General features: G+C 40.2%; 1 protein-coding gene across 2 annotated transcripts in view; it reads left to right on the top strand.

Annotated features, from left to right (window-relative positions):
• The first annotated feature begins 2353 nt into the window (after positions 1-2353).
• Positions 2354-17935, top strand: part of NRBF2 (nuclear receptor binding factor 2) — a 32177-nt gene continuing 16595 nt past the window's right edge. Inside the window, exon 1 of one of the 2 annotated variants that reach the window (XM_089897549.1) lies at positions 2354-2577. In XM_089897549.1, coding sequence (XP_089753675.1) covers positions 2493-2577 — 85 coding nt within the window. In that variant the 5' untranslated portion in view covers positions 2354-2492. The remainder of the gene's footprint in view (positions 2578-17935) is intronic. The other variant, XM_022560598.3, reaches the window with a different exon arrangement.

The following is a 17935-nucleotide window of genomic DNA, read 5'->3' on the forward strand; positions in this document are numbered from 1 at the left end:
ACTTGAACCCATGCGCTGGGACTCGAACCCAGCCAAAACCCAGATTGGGACCTGAACCCACCATATTTTAACTGAGATCACACCTGGTCTCAGAACTTAATGAAGCTCAGGTTCTTTATGTGTCAGCACAGAAAGAATTCAGAGGGAGACAAAGTGATAGGTAAGAAGTGGATTTATTTAGAGAGAAACACACTCCACAGACAGAGTGTGGGCTATCTCAGAATATGAGAGTGGCTCCAGGGTATGGGGTTGTCAGTTTTTATAGGGATGGGTAATTTCATAGACTAATGAGTGGGAGGAGTATTCCAACTGTTTTGGGGAAGGGGTGAGGATTGCCAGGAATTGGGCCACTGCCCACTTTTTGACCTTATGATTGGCCTTGGAACTGTCATGGCGCCTGTGGCTGTGTCATTTAGCTTGCTGATGTGCTACAATGAGCATATACTGAGGTTCAAGGTCTAGTGGAAGTCGACTAGTCTGCCATCTTGGACCTATTTGGTTCTAATCAGTTTACATCGTGTCTTCGGGCTATGTCATTCTTTTAAAGGTTGTGCCCTGCCCCTTTCCCTCCTGTTTCAGTGGCCCATTGAGGATTGGGTTCTTTTACATGAAATTCACTTTCCAGGTGAGCCACAGAAAGCACTGAAAGCTTTGCAGCTTTTAAATGTTCCCCCAAACCCACTGGCTCCATCTTGCTGAGTTGCAGCAGAGATGTACTGCTGAGCTTTTCTCATCTCTGCTTCAGTAATAGGCATGTCCACCTGTGTTCCCAGCTCGGATGGCCTGGAGATCTCTACAACCCTTTATTGATAGTCTCAGGAAATAAATGGGCTTTTCCTAATAGGCTAAGGAGTCTTCCACGTGTCTGAAAAGATACAAACCTGCAGGTAGAAAAAAACGGCCACTGGCAAGCTTCAGGCATAGCTGCTGTTCCCCGCACTTCAAGAGAAGCAGCTTGGATAGCTCTGAAGTCTTTGTAGGCCTGAAACCTTTTCCTTTGATGATCTGGCCACGAACAGCACAATCTTCATAGCCTGTGGCTGGTCAGGCCAACAGCATGACAGCAAGTGGCAGAGAATACGGCTGGCAGATGCAATGTCCATGTCACCATTTGGACATGGTTGTGTACATCTATCAGGTCTTGCCTTTTGCTGATCTGGATGAAGTTGCTCTCAAACACATAGTCTCCTTCCTTGTCCAGCTGTCGCTGAAGTTCCCCTTAGAGATATTAAACCTGCCCACTGCACAGCCAGCCACTGTAGGAGTACCGTAGTGACATGGATTCACTGCTCATGGTTATAGTTTATCAAGAAAGCTCTGCCTCTGGATTTCATCCCCTTGAAGGGGTCTTAATAGTTTTCTTTGCCATATAATAAATTGTCACAAACTTAGTGGCTTAAAGCAACACACATTTATTACCTCACAATTTCCATGGGTTAGGAATTTGGGAATGGCTTTGATGGGTCCTCTGCTCAGGATCTCATAAGGCTGCAATCAAGGTGTAGGCCAAGGCTGGGGTCTCACCTAAAGCTTGGGAGTCCTCACCTAAAGCTTGGGGTCCTCTTCCAAGCTCACAGGGCTTTTTTTTTTCTTCCCGGCTACGGCTTGCAGGATCTTAGTTCCCCCACCAGAGATGGAACCTGGGTCCTCCGCAGTGAAAGCGTGGAGTCCTAACCACTGCACTGCCAGGGAATTCCCAAGCTCACAAGGCTTTTGAAAGAATTTATTTCCTTCAAGTTGCACAATTCATGGTGCCTCTATCACAGCTGTTTTCTTTACAGCATAAATCACAATTATTTTTTACCAGTGTATTCCTTGACAGAAAGAACTCACCATAGTGGTTTAGCACATAAGTGTTAAATGAATCAAGGATTATATATGGTTATTTGTAACCCATATTATTTTCTTCATTAGTTTGTTAGCAACTTGAGGGCGCAGCCCTGAATCATTTGTTTGTCTCTCTCCAGCAGGGTCTAGTCCAGCGCATGGTTTAGCATTACTCCAATCTCATTTCTGGGAAAAAAATCAGGTGCAAGAATAAAGGTGGGGACTTGAAAGCAAGGGAGGATGTGGCAAAGCAGAGTGAATCTGGGAAGAGTTACGCTGGAAGGAAATGGGAGAGACCAATAGCAAAAGTCAACCACTTTTACTTAAATTCCAGCAACAAGGCTGTACCTCCTCACATGACGTATGCGGAAGCTGAAGACATGCTTCTCGCGAGAGGAAAGATGGACCGCGAGAAAGTGTACGTCTGTCCGTGCCCCACCTTCCCTGAGCCCCACCCACTCCCTGTCCTCCCTCCCACCTTGAACCTGCCGCGTGTGACGTAGTGACGCGTGCGTGGCCGCGGCGCGGGGGGCGGGCCCGCGGCGCCGCGCCGGAGGAGGAAGTGGTGCGGTTGTTGCTCTCTCTGCGCCCGCCGCTGGCTCCCGGGGCGCGGAGTGGGGCCGCAGTCGCCGCCGCTGCGTCGCGCTCTCCAGCTGTTACCCTCCATGTGCCCGGGCTCCGTCGCTCCCCTTCCTCAGGCCGCCGCTTACCCCGGGGTCTATGGAAGTAATGGAAGGACCCCTCAACCTGGTGAGTGGCCCACAGAGGGTTGCGTCCGCCCTCGGGCTCCTTTGCCTCAGAAGCCCGGTCTCGGCGTGCAGCTGACCCTCGAGGCCGGGGGGTGGGTTTGGCGCGGGTCGTCCTGAAGGCTGGGGGCGCAGGCAAGGCGCGGCCCTATAGCGGCTCCGGCCAAGGCACCGCAGACGGCCCCTCGGGGATCCCTGGGAAGCTCCCGCCTCCCATTTCCCGCCTCCCCCAGGCGCCACCTGCCTCAGGGCTCTGGGCGAGGGGCTCCCACCAGCTGGGGTGCCACCTCTCCAGGCCGGAGGAAATGCCTCCAAGCGCCACGTATAACCACCTCTATGCAGCCTGGAGAGGCACTGAAGCCGGCCCGGGCAGAAATGGTGTGTAATACTGGCTGTAACTTCCAACACAGGGTCTGAAGTCTGAGCCTCCCCACTGTGGAGAGATGGAGCATAACGTGTCTGACCCCCGTTTCCCTTCACCCATTTCTCACCTGTATTCAGATGCATAAACAGAGACTTCCCCTTCTCAAATAAATTACAGACAGCTGGGAAAAAAAGACGGGGCCATCCCTGTTTTTAGCTCAGTTTCAGCTCATTAGGCATCATGAAAATATGGTAGATGTTTGCCTTTCTCAGAAACAGCGTTGCTCCTCACTTATTATGTTTTTAGGCACCTCAGGTGTAGCGATTAAAACAACAACGAGAAACACGAGTTCCGTTCCACCTGGCCGCGGCATCTTTTGGTTTCCCAGAGAAGGCGTCTGTTTTGGATACAAAAGTTAGGTTACTTAAAGTTGCAGACAGACAAGAGGAACTTTTTGCTGTTCAACTGCGATGATGGGATTGGAAAGAAAGGATGTGTGGAAAATTATTAGTTTCTCACGTTGGAACTCTGAGAACCCTTGTGTGGGACTGGATTTAAACCATTCTGTAGAGAAACAGTAGAGCCTGGTGGTTTAAGAGTATAGATGCGGGACCTAAACTGCTTGGATTTGAATTCTGACTTTGTCACTTAATAACTGTGTGACCTTGGGCAAATTAGTTGACCTCATTCTTTGTGGTTTGTTGTGAGGATTGAGAGTAAATAGGTGTAAAGGGCCTAGAACAGTACCTGGTACATAGTGAAGTGTAAGAGTTAAGCTATTATAATAATCAGACCAAAACTCTTAACTTAAAAATCTCACTTGTAAAATAAGGTTTGGACTTGGTGAGCTTAAAAAGTTTAAGACTCTAGGACCTAAAGCTGTGGTTCCCAGATGACTGGTGCCAGGTTAACCGCTATGACTACCATGCAGTTTTATTAAGTTATGCCCTGCCCCCATTGTTTACACTTAAAAAGAATTGGACTAGATTTGTGATTTTTTTCTTTTTTTAAAGCCAGGGAAATGTCTTGCAGTCTTCTTGTTTTTAATGTGACATATAGTTGGCAGTGAAATATAATGGATGGCTCAATACTGAAACTTCACCAGAATATTATTAGAAGTAACCAGCACTTTACAAAGTGCTTCAAAGTTCAAGTCTCCTTGCAAAATGACCATTGGTTCAGTTCCAGTTAACTTCACTTTATTTGGCTGCTTGCTGCAGCATAACCCCAGCCAACTGCCCCACTAGTGTGTGGTAGCTTATGAAAAGACTGGAACTGGGTGACAGTTGTAGGTGGAGCAGCAGAATGACCAGTTTAGGAAAAATTAGTTAAATGATGGCAATGGTATTATCTTTTTATAGAGGAGAATTTTCAATAGTCTTGTTAAGGAGTCTAGCATAATTCCATAATCCAGCCATAAAATTTATGTATCAGAAATTTGGCATCTTGAATTCTTAAAACCATTTGAGATTTGAAAGATCTGAGTTCTAGCCTAACTGTTTGATGGAAGGTAACAGTGGAACAGAGATTAACATTTACTTGAATCGTTTTAACTGTGCTGCTGAGTACCAGTGACAGGCCTCTGAATTTGTCGTCACTCAGTTTTAGAAGACTGAGGTTTTTTCCTCCTCTGTTGTACTATATATCGTTGTAGCTTATTTATTTCATACATAGTTTGTACCCCCTTAGTCCCCTACTCCTATCTTGCCCTTCCCCCTTCCCTCTCCCCACAGGTAACCACTAGTTCTCTATATCTGTGAGTCTGTTTTTTTGTTACATTAACTGGTTTTATTTTTTTGATTTCACATATAAGTGATGTTGTACAGTATTTGTCTTTCTCTGACTTATTTCACTTTAGTATTATACCCTCCAGGTCCATCCATGTTTTTGCAAAGGGCAAAATTTCATGCTTTTTTTATGTCTGAGTAGTATTCCGGTGTGTGTGGCTGTGTGTGTGTGCACATGTATCTATATGTACATACACACACACCACGTCTTTATCCACTCATCTGTTAATGGACACGTAGGTTACTTCTATATCTTGGCAATTGTAAATAATGCTGCTGTGAACATTGGGCTGAATGATCTTTTCAGATTACTGTTTTCGTTAGAAGACTGAATTTTTTGAAGACTATCACATTCTTTTATGTCAGCAGATGTTCAATCCAGGATACAGTTGACTCAACATGAGAAATACTTCTCAATGCTGTGGTTTTGAGTGCTTTTGAACATCCCATTAGCATATACTACCTTTTTCTAATGACATCATACTGTAGTCAAATTGATTGCATAAGGACTTATTATAGTACCTAGATTTATAATCATGTGTCCTCAGAGCATCCTTGGAATTTAGTAAGAATTGCTTCCCAGTTTTACAGATAAATAAGCCTAGACAAATTTAGTAATTAGATCAGTGACTCAAATACATTACGGACCACACCTTATTTTATTTATTTATTTATTATTATTTTAAAAATTTATTTATTCTTGGCTGCGTTGGGTCTTCGTTGCTGCGTGCAGGCTTTCTCTAGTTGCGGCAGGTGGGGGCTACTCTTCGTTGCGGTGCGCGGGCTTCTTCTTGTGGTGGCTTCTCTCGTTGCAGAGCGCGGGCTTCAGTAGTTGGGCTCGTGGGCTCTAGAGCTCAGGCTTAGTAGTTGTGGCGCAAGGGCTTAGTTTCTCCGCGGCATGTGGGATCTTCCCGGACCAGGGCTCGAACCCGTGTCCCCTGCATTGGCAGGCGGATTCTTAACCACTGCACCACCAGGGAAACCCCACACCTTATTTTAATATCATGACTTCTTTCTAGCAATGCTTCTGTATTAACATACTATAAATTTCATTTCAATGTGGTCCTTATCTATATTGAATTATACATGCTGTGTCAGTATTTAGTACCTGTGCTCTAAGTTAGGTTTGCAGTAAGGGCTTGTAGGCTTATTGCCTCACAGTGATTTTTAAGATATGGAAGAGAGCAGTGTGAAATAGTCATTTTAATATATAGTACAGATATTCTGGTTTTTGAAGTTGGTCAAAAGAAAAATAGGATAAATCGTATTTACATTGGTGGGGGGAATAGCTAGTCTTTGGACTCTGAACAAGTTTTGTTGCATCAGTTTTTTTTCTTTTTGTCAATTTTTAATATGGAAAAATTCTAACATATAAAATTATTTAGTATATATTTAGACCTTTCTTTCCATACATTTAATTTTGGCAATGCAAGTGCTAGTAGCAAATGTCAAAACTTGTGTGAGATAATTTCTAGTTCTTTGTTTTGTTTGCAGCCTATCTGGGAAGTGATGTCAGACTTTAATTTACACATGACTGTGTTGCTCATGCTTTGCTTACCTACTCTGCAAACTCTGAGGACAGGGTCCATGTGACTGTGTGACCACAATTGTCTTCTATGTGTTTGGCCCTTTTAAGAGTGCTGAGAATATATATGTTTGTTGAGAAACTGAGCTGCTATTCAGAGTGCTCAACTCTTCTCATCTAAGGAAAGGAATCAGATATAGTCCAAAGAATGGCCTTGTACATATTGGGGGTTTTTGTAACTATTCCATTTTAGTTATATTGGCAATAAAAATAAAACCTTGTTACCCTGAAAAATGTCAAGGAAAATTTCATCTTGTCACAGGCTAGGCTAGGCTAGCCTTAATGGAAGCACTCTGGGGTAAGGCAGTAGAGCACTAAGACATATCCAGTAATTACAGAGTGCTGGAGTTGGCATCAGGCACTGACATATATTATTTGTTTTGTTTTCTTTGTAGCTGTATGAGATATTTCCCCATTTTACAGATGAAAACTTTTTTTACAGATCATTTTACAGATGAAAACTTTGATAGTTGGATTTTAAAGCAAGATTCTAAATCAAATATCTAATCTTTCCGATAGATCAGTGTTTGCCCATTTGTTTTGACTGTGATCCACAGTGAGAAATTTTTACATAATGACTAGTACACACATACCTAAGTGTATATTACTGCAGAGCTTGCTACACTATGGATGTGCCTCCTGGAATTGTGCAAAATGCAGGGACACTCATAAATTTCACCGAAAACAAGACAAAAAAGTAAAAACCTGAAGCATCATATGCTGTGTGTGTGTGTGTGTGTGTGTGTGTGTGTGTGTGTGTGTGTGTAGTGTTATATATGATGCACTCTACTATGAGAGCTTTTTAAATTCTGGTTGTGACCCATAGATTGATTTCAGGAGTCATTACTGGGTTGCGTCTTGTAATTTATCTTCACAGCAGATGGTAGCAGTTGTTAAAAAAAAAAAAAAAAAGCTAAAGTGGACTCTTACAGAAATTGACTTAAAATAAAAAAGGCTTTCCTAGATCTCTCTAACTTGAGCAGTTATCCTAAATACAGTTGCATCATGTTACTTAGACAGTTGATTCAGTACTTACAGTTAGGAGATACTGCTTGCCTTCAGGAGACTCACAGTCAGTTGATTCGGAAGTGGGGAGTGAGTGACTTTTCTCCTTTGCTCTCCATTGAAGCACTACCACAAGGTTCAAGAGTACATTAGGTTTTCCTCTGCCACCTTATTGGGTTTGGTATGGTGTTCCTTTTCTTTTCATCTTTACATACAGTTTTCCCCAAGGACACAGAAATAAATAAATAGAAAGTAAAAGAACTTAATACTCTTTTCCTTTGGGAAAGAAGACAATATTGAACGTGTAGTTTTGAGGCAGTTCAGCATGTAGTTCTTGGTGACGGAAGTCACTTGGTAATCTAGCTGTACTCAGGATTTTGTTGGTTGCAGGTGATAGAAACCCACTTCAAATTATCTTAAATCAAAAGGGATAATTTACTGGAATCAAAAGAAAGGTGCAGGAAGGGCAGGACTACAATGTAGATGGGTCTAAGAACCTGTGGGACCTGGGACTCAAAGATAATCAGATTTTCCCACTCTGCCTCTTCAAACTTTATTGCTTTACTCCTTCTCTCTCCAGATCTACATTTTCCACCTGGCGAACTCCTGAGTATCACATTAGTTATAGCCACTTAAAGCTTTCTTGACGTAACCTCTGGTCCTGAGTTTGAAAATCTGTTGGAACGGTTCTTTTGGTGTCTAGGGGACGAGGTAATATAAAAATATGGCAGCTTCCAGGGGAATCTTATTGATTGCCTAGGAAGAAGAGCATTTCACAGAGAGGGGTGGGGCATGTGGAAAGTGTTGGCTGTTTCTGGAGAGAATTCAGCAAGGGAGGAATTTGTACAGGGCACATGGAGTAAGACATTACTAAATCTGAAGCTTTTGTACTTTTTATAAAGGTTTTAGAATATTTTGTAGTATTGTGCTTTCATTTTTACTCAGGGAGTAGGAAACTGCTGGTTAAAATGTCCTCAAGATTGGATGGATGAAATAGTGAATGAAGTAAATGTACCAGTAACTAGTTTTCTGTGGCTCTGTATAGATGTATATACATATGTATAGTTGTTTATCTGAGATTTTGATGCAGAGATTTATTCTGATATTTACTGTGAAATACAGTAATGTTCTCTTGGCATTTAAGACTCTTTGGGGGCTTCCCTGGTGGCACCGTGGTTGGGAGTCCGCCTGCCAATGCAGGGGATGCGGGTTCGTGCCCCGGTCCGGGAAGATCCCACATGCCGCGGAGTGGCTGGGCCCGTGAGCCATGGCCGCTGGGCCTGCGCGTCCCGTCCGGAGGCTGTGCTCCGCAGCGGGAGAAAAAAAAAAGAATCTTTGGTTTTGTTACCAACCCTCAGCATAACCTCTCCCATCCTTCTATCCAGCTAACTGTTCATTGATCCACCCAACATTGTGAGCAGTTGCTGTCTATCAGGTACTGTTCTGGACATCAAGGATTTGACAGTGAATAGGACAAAGTCCCTATTCTTACAGAAGTTTTATCCCATTCTCTAGTTTTCTTTTCATCTATTGTGTTCTCTTTCTCTCTTTACCATCTTAAGCATAGTTATTTAGAGTTCCTTGCTATTCCAGTACATGGATAATCTCTGGGTCTGTTTCTGTTGTCTTTTTCTCTTTGTTATCAGTGACATTTTCCTGCTTGACATGCCTAGTAACTTTATTGTGTATTACACATTGTGGATGATGTGTTGTAGAGATTCTGAATTTGTTATCTTCCTCCAAAAATGTTAAGCTTTGGCTGGCAATTAAAATACTAGCAGATCACCTTGATCCAGTCTAGGCTTGATTTTAGGCTTTATCAGGGTGGGTCTATTTCAGCTTTACCCATATTGCCTAGAATGTAGTCCTTACTCCTAGGGCTAGACTTCGAGGTCTCAACTCAAGGCCCCAAGTATTCACCAAAGTTATCCTCTGTCTAGGCCCAAACTGCAACCTGTCTCCCCATCACTGTGTGGCTTCTGAATTCTTCGCTAAGAGGTTCTGCTAGGCTTCCTGGAATTGCGCCCTGTTCATGTGCAGCTTATATGTTAGGTGAGGACCTGAGAGGATTTTTGATGCATATTTTTAGAGTGTCTTTACTGCACTTCCCTCCAACCCTGGCTCCTTAAAATCTAGCCTTTTTGGTTCCAATCTCCATCTCCTTTGCCCAGTGAGATACTGCCTTCTGCTTGGGCTTTATTTCCTTGCACTCCATTTTTGAAAATGCACTCAGAAAGAAAGCCAGGGTGAATGCAGGTTTCACCTTGTGCATTTCCCTTTTCTTAAAACGTAGCCTTCTGTTACTTTTTGTTCTGTGTCTGTAAACTGTTGTTTTTATATATTTCGCCCAGCTTTGTAGTTGTTTACAGTTGGAGGGTAAACCAGTGCCAGCTACTCCATCCTGCCTGGATCAGAGGTACAAATTTCCATGAGAATTTCCAAAGAATTCTCAAAACACAATTAAGGCAGTTTATTGTAAACCCTAAATGCCAGAAAGTGCTTTAATATGAGATTGCGGTATCACAAAAGCTAATACTGCCAATATTCAGTGATAGGTTATCACAGCTCTGTAAGGATTGGCCAGTTACTTACGGCTTTCCGTATTTAAACATCTATTTCCAAGTAAAGTTTGAGGCAGCTTACAATAAAAGACAGATGGCATACTATTAAAATATTAGTTACCTATTGAGGTAAATTATTCCAAAATTTAGCAGCTTAAAACAGCACACGTTTGTTTTCTCACAGTTTCTGTGTGTTAGGAATAAAGGCATGACTAAGCTGGGTTCTTTGCTTCAGGGTCTTTCACAAAGCTACAGTCAAGTTGAGGGTCAGCTGGGGGTGCGGTTCCATTTGAAGGCTCTACTGGGGCAGGAGCTGCTTCCAAGCTCACTCACAGGGGTGATGGCAAGGTTTCGTTCCTTGAGCGGTTTTGGATTGAGCACTTCAGTTCCTTGCTGGCTGTTGTCAGGCCACCTCATTCCCTTCCATGTGAGTCTTTCCTTGGGGCAGCTGACAGCATGACTCTTGGCTTCATTAAAGTAAGCAAGGGAGAGAGAATGTACCAAGGTGGAAGTGATGATCTTTTGTAACCTCATCACGGAAGTGACACCCCATCACCTTGGCGGTATTCTGTTTCTTAGATGCATGTCACTAGTTCCAACCCACATTTGAGGAGGGGAGATTACATAAGGTTGTGAATACCAGGAGGCAGGGGTCATTGGGAGCCATATCAGAAGCTGCTACCACAATTGCTGATAGAAAAACAAAGAAAATAAGAACTGAAGCAACAAAGGATATTGAGACAGTATAATCCTTCGGGGCTACATCAAACTAAAAAGCTTATGCCCAACAGAGGAAATCATCAACAAAATGAAAAGGCAGCCTACCAGATGGGAGAAAATATTTGCAAAGCATGTAGCTGATAAGGGACTAGTATCCAAAACAACAGAAAGAACTCACACAACTAAATAGCAAAAAAAAAAAAGCAAAAAATCTGATTAAACAGCAGGCAGAGGATCTGAATAGACATTTTTCCAAAGAAGGCATGCAAATGGCCAACAGGTACTTGAAAAGATGCTCAACATCACTAATCAGGGAAATGCAAATAAATCAAAACCACAATGAGGTATCACCTCTCAGCTGTTAGAATGGCTGTTATCAAAAAGATAGGAAATAACAAGTAACAAGTGTTGGCGAGGATGTGGAGAAAAGGGAACCCATGTGCGCTGTTGGTGGGAATGTACATTGGTGCAAGCACTGTGGAAAACAGTATAGAGGGCCCTTGAAAAATTAAAAATAGAAACATCAGGACTTCCCTGGTGGTCCAGGGGTTAAAACTCTGCTTCCACTGCAGGGGGCGCAGCTTCAATCCCTGGTCCGGGAAGTTCTGCATGCCACACGGTGCAGCCAAAAAAAAAAAAAACTACTGTACTATCCTGCAGTTCCACTTCTGGGTATATCTCTGAAGAAAATGAAAACACAAAAAACGTCTATTCAGATCCTCTGCCTGTTGTTTAATCAGGTTTTTTGCTTTTTTTTGCTATTGTGTGAGTTCTTTCTGTTGTTTTGGATACTAACCCCTTATCAGGTATATGATTTGCAAATATTTTCTCCTATATGGTAGGTTGCCTTTTCATTTTGTTGATGATTTCCTCTTCTTGGCATAAGCGTTACAGTTTGATGTAATCCCACTTGTTTATTTTTGCTTTTGTTGCTTTTGCTTTTGGTGTCAATTAAAAAATTATCACCAAGACTTATATCAGAGAGCTTTCTGCCTATATTTTCTTTGAGGCGTTTTATGGTTTCAGGTCTTATGTTCCTTAATTCATTTTGAGTTAACTTTTGTGTGTTGTGTAAGATAGTAGTCCAATTTCATTCTTTTGCATGTGGCTATACAGTTTTCCCAACATCATTTATTGAAGAGACTGTCCTTTGCCGGTTGTATATTCTTGGCTTGTTTGGCATTTGTTAATTAAACATTTATGCATGGGTTTATTTCTGGGCTCTATGTTCTGTTCCATTGATCTTTGAGCTTTTAATGCTATCATACTGTTTTGATTACTATAGCTTTGTAAGATAGTTTGAAGAGAAAGAGCGTGGTGCCTCTAGCTTTGTTCTTTCTGAAGATTGCTTTGACTATTTGGGAACCTTGTGTTTCTATGCAACTTTTAGGATTGTTCATTTCTGTGAAAAGTGCTCTTGGAATTTTGATAGAGATTGCATTGAATCTGTATTATTGCTTTAGTTAGTATGGACATTTTAACTATTACTTCTTTGAATCCATTTCATCAATGACTTAATAGTGTTTGTGTACAGGTCTTTAACCTCCTTGGTTAAATTTACTCCTAAGTATTCCTTTTGATGCAGTTATAAATGGGATTGTTTTCTTAACTTCTCTCTGAAAATTTATTAGGGTATAGAAATGCAACAGATTGCTGTATATTGATTTTGTATCTTGCAGCTTTATACTAGATTTATTTATTCTAAGTTATTTGGTGGAGTCTTTAGGGCTTTCTGTATATAATATCTTGTTATCTGCAAATAGTGAACAGTTTTACTTCTTTCTTCTTTATTTGGATGCCTTTTATTTCTTCTCACCTAATTGCTGTGGCTAGGAAGCACTTCCAATACTATGCTAACTACAAGCAGCGAGAGTGGGCATCCTTGTCTTGTTCCAGATCTTAGAACAAAAGCTTTGAGCTTTTCACTGTTGAGTATTATGTTAGCCGTGGGCCTGTCATATATGGTTTTTATAATGTTGAGTTGTGTTCCCTCTATACCCATTTTGTTGAGAGTTTTCATCATGAGTGGTTGTTGAATTTTGTCAAACACTTTTTCTCCTGTTGAAATGCTCATATGATTTTTTTTTAATTTACATTATTTAATATTTACTGAGCCAAATTTCCTCAATGTTCAAGTACTTGGTGATTTTTAACAACTTGGTTGTTGAATTAACTCTTTCCAGAAATGAACCTAAGCTAAGCAATTCATGAATAAGCTATGTTTCAAACTTGGTACCTTGGTTCTGATGTGTATATTTTCTGTGTCTACAGATATTGGTTTGATTATTTCCTGTTTCTTGTTGATGGAGGAGAATCAGCTTTCCAAAATTATGCATGATTCTTTTAGAACTTCTTGCTCTCTTATGAATTTAAAGTAAATCCATTTTCTTTATCTTCTGATTAGTAATCTGTTGGTTGAAAAATACAAAATATTGGTATGGTCTACAAATGTTCTGATACAACTGAATCACCCTTTGAGTGACAAAATAAAGTTCAGAAAAATTTACACTATGTTATCCACTGGAATGGAGAAATCATGTTGCAAAAGTGTGTGAGTGAATGAGTGTGTGTGTGCATGCATGTTTTACAGAAGTGCCAAACATTACAGAAGTAATTTCCCCACCTTAACTATTCAAGATAATTGCTCATATCTTAGGATTCCCATGGTGAGAAATGAATCAATCTATTTCCTAGATTAAGATCATTAAATGTTTTTTTTCACACACACACACACACTGTATTTTATTTTTACAAGAGATAAATAAACTGACACCAAGCATTGTAAATGGATGACCACAACAAAAGCAACAGTGATTGCAATTACCAAACACGAAACACACTCATGCTATGTCATAATATTGACATTCAGTCCAGGAATCCTGCACTGTAACAGCTCCTTTACTTTGCAGTGAAAATTGATTTATATATTTTTTGCCTCTGAGTCCTTGTGGGATTTTTTTTTTCATTCAAACAAAGTCACAAAAATTATAATCATCCTCATCAGTTCACTCAGTCCCATGTAATTAATTTTTTTATCTTGATCTTTTGTTAGCACTTTTATGAATTCATCAGTTTTCCATTAGAGTTCTGAAAATGCTTATTCATTCAGTTCAACAGTATAGTCAGTTACCAGAAACCTGTACTTGTCAGAGTCTTTTACATGAATTCCTTGAAGATGAAACCCTTTTATAGGAACATTTGTTGCAAAAGCATCAGAGTACACCCAGAACTGTCTGTAAATGACAGAAGATTTAAAAATGACCACGGTTAAAGATTTTGATGAAAGTTCATAATAATGCAATTGACAAGGAAATTTAGTTATTTCTGAGATATACATTTTAAAGTAATAACTAGATTTATGACTTACTATACCAGAACATAAAAGATTTTTAGAAATTTCATGTAATGTCTGAACGTTTAACATATTTCCATACAAATAACCCAAAGAAAATTTTGTATTAGTTGTGGTTTTTTATACTGCAGTTTCTTATTAGTCATCAATTTTATACACATCAGTGTATACATGTCAGTCCCAATCGCCCAATTCAGCACACCACCATCCCCACCCCACTGGGGTTTTCCCCCTTGGCGTCCATACGTTCTCTAAATCTGTGTCTCAACTTCTGCCCTGCAAACTGGTTCATCTGTACCATTTTTCTGGGTTCCACATATATGCGCTAGTATACTTGTTTTTGATATTTGTTTTTCTCTTTCTGACTTAACTTCACACTGTATGACAGTCTCTAGATCCATCCACGTCTCAACAAATGACTCAATTTCGTTCCTTTTTATGGCTGAGTAATAATATTCCATTGTATATATGTACCACAACTTCTTTATCCATTTGTCTGTCGATGGGCATTTAGGTTGATCCCATGACCTGACTTTTGTAAAGAGTGCTGCACTGAACATTGGGGTGCATGTGTCTTTTTGAATTATGGTTTTCTCTGGGTATATGCCCAGTAGTCAGTTTGCTGGATCATATAGTAATTCTATTTTTAGTTTTTTAAGGAACCTCCATACTGTTCTCCATAGTGGCTGTATCAGTTTACATTGCCACCAACAGTGCAAGAGGGTTCCCTTCTCTCCACACCCTCTCCAGCATTTGTTGTTTGTAGATTTTCTGATGTTGCCCATTCTAACTGGTGTAAGGTGATACCTCATTGTAGTTTTCATTTGCATTTCTCTAATGATTAGTGAAGTTGAGCAGCTTTTCATATGCTTCTTGGCCATCTCTATGTTTTCTTTGGAGAAATGTCTATTTAGGTCTTCTGCCCATTTTTGGATTGGGTTGTTTGTTTCTTTAATATTGAGCTGCATGAGCTGTTTATATATTTTGGAGATTAATCCTTTGTTGATTCGTTTGCACATATTTTCTCCCATTCTGAGGATTGTTTTTTTGTCTTGTTTATGGTTTCCTTTGCTGTGCAAAAGCTTTCAAGTTTCATTAGGTCCCATTTGTTTATTTTTGTTTTTATTTCTATTACTCTAGGAGGTGGATCAAAAAAGATCTTGCTGTGATCTATGTCAGATAGTGTTCTTCCTATGTTTTCCTCTAAGAGTTTTATAGTGTCCGGTCTTACATTTAGGTCTCTAAACCATTTTGAGTTTCTTTTTGTGTATGGTGTCAGGGAGTGTTCTAATTTCATTTTTTTACATGTAGCTGTCCAGTTTTCCCAGCACCACTTATTGAAGAGACTGTCTTTTCTCCATTGTATATCTTTGCCTCCTTTGTCATAGATTAGTTGACCATAGGTGCATGGGTTTATCTCTGGGCTTTCTATCTTGTTCCATTGATCTATGTTTCTGTTTTTGTGCCAGTACCATATTGTCTTGATTACTGTAGCTTTGTAGTGTAGTCTGAAGACAAGGGAGTCTGATTCCTCCAGCTCTGTTTTTTTCCATCAAGATCGTTTTGACTATTCGGGGTCTTTTGTGTCTCCATACAAATGTGAAGATTTTTTTGTTCTGGTTCCGTAAAAAATGCCATTGGTAATTTGATAGGGATTGCATTGAATCTGTAGATTGCTTTGGGTAGTATAGTCATTTTCACAATATTGATTCTTCCGATCCAGGAACATGGTATATTTCTTCATCTGCTGGTATCATCTTTAATTTCTTTCATCAGTGTCTTACAGTTTTCTGCATACAGGTCTTTTGTCTCCTTAGGTAGGTTTATTTCTAGGTATTTTATTCTTTTTGTTGCAGTGGTAAATGGGAGTGTTTCCTTAATTTCTCTTTCAGATTTTTCATCATTAGTGTATAGGAATGCAAGAGATTTTTGTGCATTAATTTTGTATCCTGCAACTTTACCAATTTCATTGATTAGCTCTAGTAGTTTTCTGGTGGCATTATTAGGATTCTCTTTGTATATTATCATGTCATCTGCAAACAGTCACGGTTTTACTTCTTTTCCAATTTGTATTCCTTTTGTTTCTTTTTCTTCTCTGGTTGCCATGGCTAGGACTTCCAAAACTATGTTGAATAATAATGGTGAGAGTGGACATCCTTGTCTCGTTCCTGATCTTAGACGAAATGCTTCCATTTTTTCACCACTGAGATGATGTTTGCTGTGGGTTTGTTGTACATGGCCTTTATTATGTTGAGGTAGGTTCCCTCTGTGCCCACTTTCTGGAGAGTTTTTATCATAAATGGGTGTTGAATTTTGTCAAAAGCTTTTTCTGCATTGATTGAGATGATCATATGGTTTTTCTTCTTCAGTTTGTTAATATGGTTTGTCACATTGATTTGCGTATATTGAAGAATTCTTGCATCCCTGGGATAAATCCCACTTGATCGTGGTGTATGATCCTTTTAATGTGCTGTTGGATTCTGTTTGCTAGTATTTTGTTGAGGATTTTTGCATCTATATTCATCAGTGATATTGGTCTGTAATTTTCTTTTGTTGTAGTATCTTTGTCTCATTTTGGTATCAGGGTGATGGTGGCCTCATAGAATGAGTTTGGGAATGTTCCTTCCTCTGCAGTTTTTTGGAAGAATTTGAGAAGGATGGGTGTTAGCTCTTCTGTAAATGTTTGATATAATTCACCTGTGAAGCTATGTGGTCCTGGACTTTTGTTTGTTTGGAAGATTTTTATTTTTTAATTGATTTTGTTTTTGTCTGTGTTGGGTCTTCTTTGCTCCACACGGCTTTCTCTAGTTGTGGCGAGCAGGGGCTACTCTTGGTTACGGTGCGCAGGCTTCTCATTGCGGTGGCTTCTCTCGTTGCGGAGCACGGACTCTAAGCATGTGGGCTTCAGTTGTTGTGGCATGCGGGCTTAGTAGTTGTGGTGCACGGGCTTAGTTGCTCCATGGCATGTGGGATCTTCCCGGACCAGGGCTTGAACCCGTGTCCCCTGCATTGGCAGGCGGATTCTTAACCACTGCGCCACCAGGGAAACCCTGTTGGAAGATTTTTAATCACAGTTTCAATTTCATTACTTGAGATTGGTCTGTTCATATTTTGTGCTTTTTCCTGGTTCAGTCTTGGAAGGTTATACCTTTCTAAGAATTTGTCCATTTCTTCTAGGTTGTCCGTTTTATGGCATACAGTTGCTTGTAGTAGTCTCTTAGGATGCTTTGTATTTCTGCGGTGTCTGTTGTAACTTCTTTTTCATTTCTAATTTTATTGATTTGAGTCCTCTCCCTCTTTTTCTTGATGAGTCTGACTAATGGTTTATCAGTTTTGTCTTCTCAAAGAACCAGCTTTTAGTTTTATTGGTCTTTGCTATTGTTTTCTTTGTTTCTATTTCATTTATTTCTGCTCTGATCTTTATGATGTCTTTCCTTCTGCTAACTTTGGGTTTTGTTTGTTCTTCTTTCTCTCGTTCCTTTAGGTGTAAGGTTAGATTGTTTCCTTGAGATATTTCTTGTTTCTTTAGGTAGGCTTGTATAGCTATAAACTTCCCTGTTAGAATTGCTTTTGCTGCATCCAATAGGTTTGTCGTGTTTTCATTGTCATTTGTCTCTAGATATTTTTTGATTTCCTCTTTGATTTCTTCAGTGCTCTCTTGGTTATTTCGTAACGTATTGTTTAGCCTCCCTGTGTTTGTGTTTTTTACGGTTTTTTCCCTGTAATTCATTTCTAATCTCATAGCGCTGTGGTCAGAAAAGACGCCTGATATGATTTCAATTTTCTTAAATTTACTGAGGCTTGATTTGTGACCCAAGATGTGATCTATTCTGGAGAATGTTTCGTGCGCACTTGAGAAGAAAGTGTAATCTGCTGGTTTTGGTTGGAATGTCCTATAAATATCAGTTAGGTCTATCTGGTCTATTGTGTCATTAAAGCTTCTGTTTCTTTATTTATTTTTATTTTGGATGATCTGTCCATTGGTGTA

This window comes from Delphinapterus leucas, chromosome 16, assembly GCF_059928025.1.
Source record: "Delphinapterus leucas isolate spDelLeu-1000000601 "Yukka" chromosome 16, BTC_Dleu_Yukka2, whole genome shotgun sequence".
In the NCBI taxonomy this organism is placed as follows: domain Eukaryota; kingdom Metazoa; phylum Chordata; class Mammalia; order Artiodactyla; family Monodontidae; genus Delphinapterus; species Delphinapterus leucas.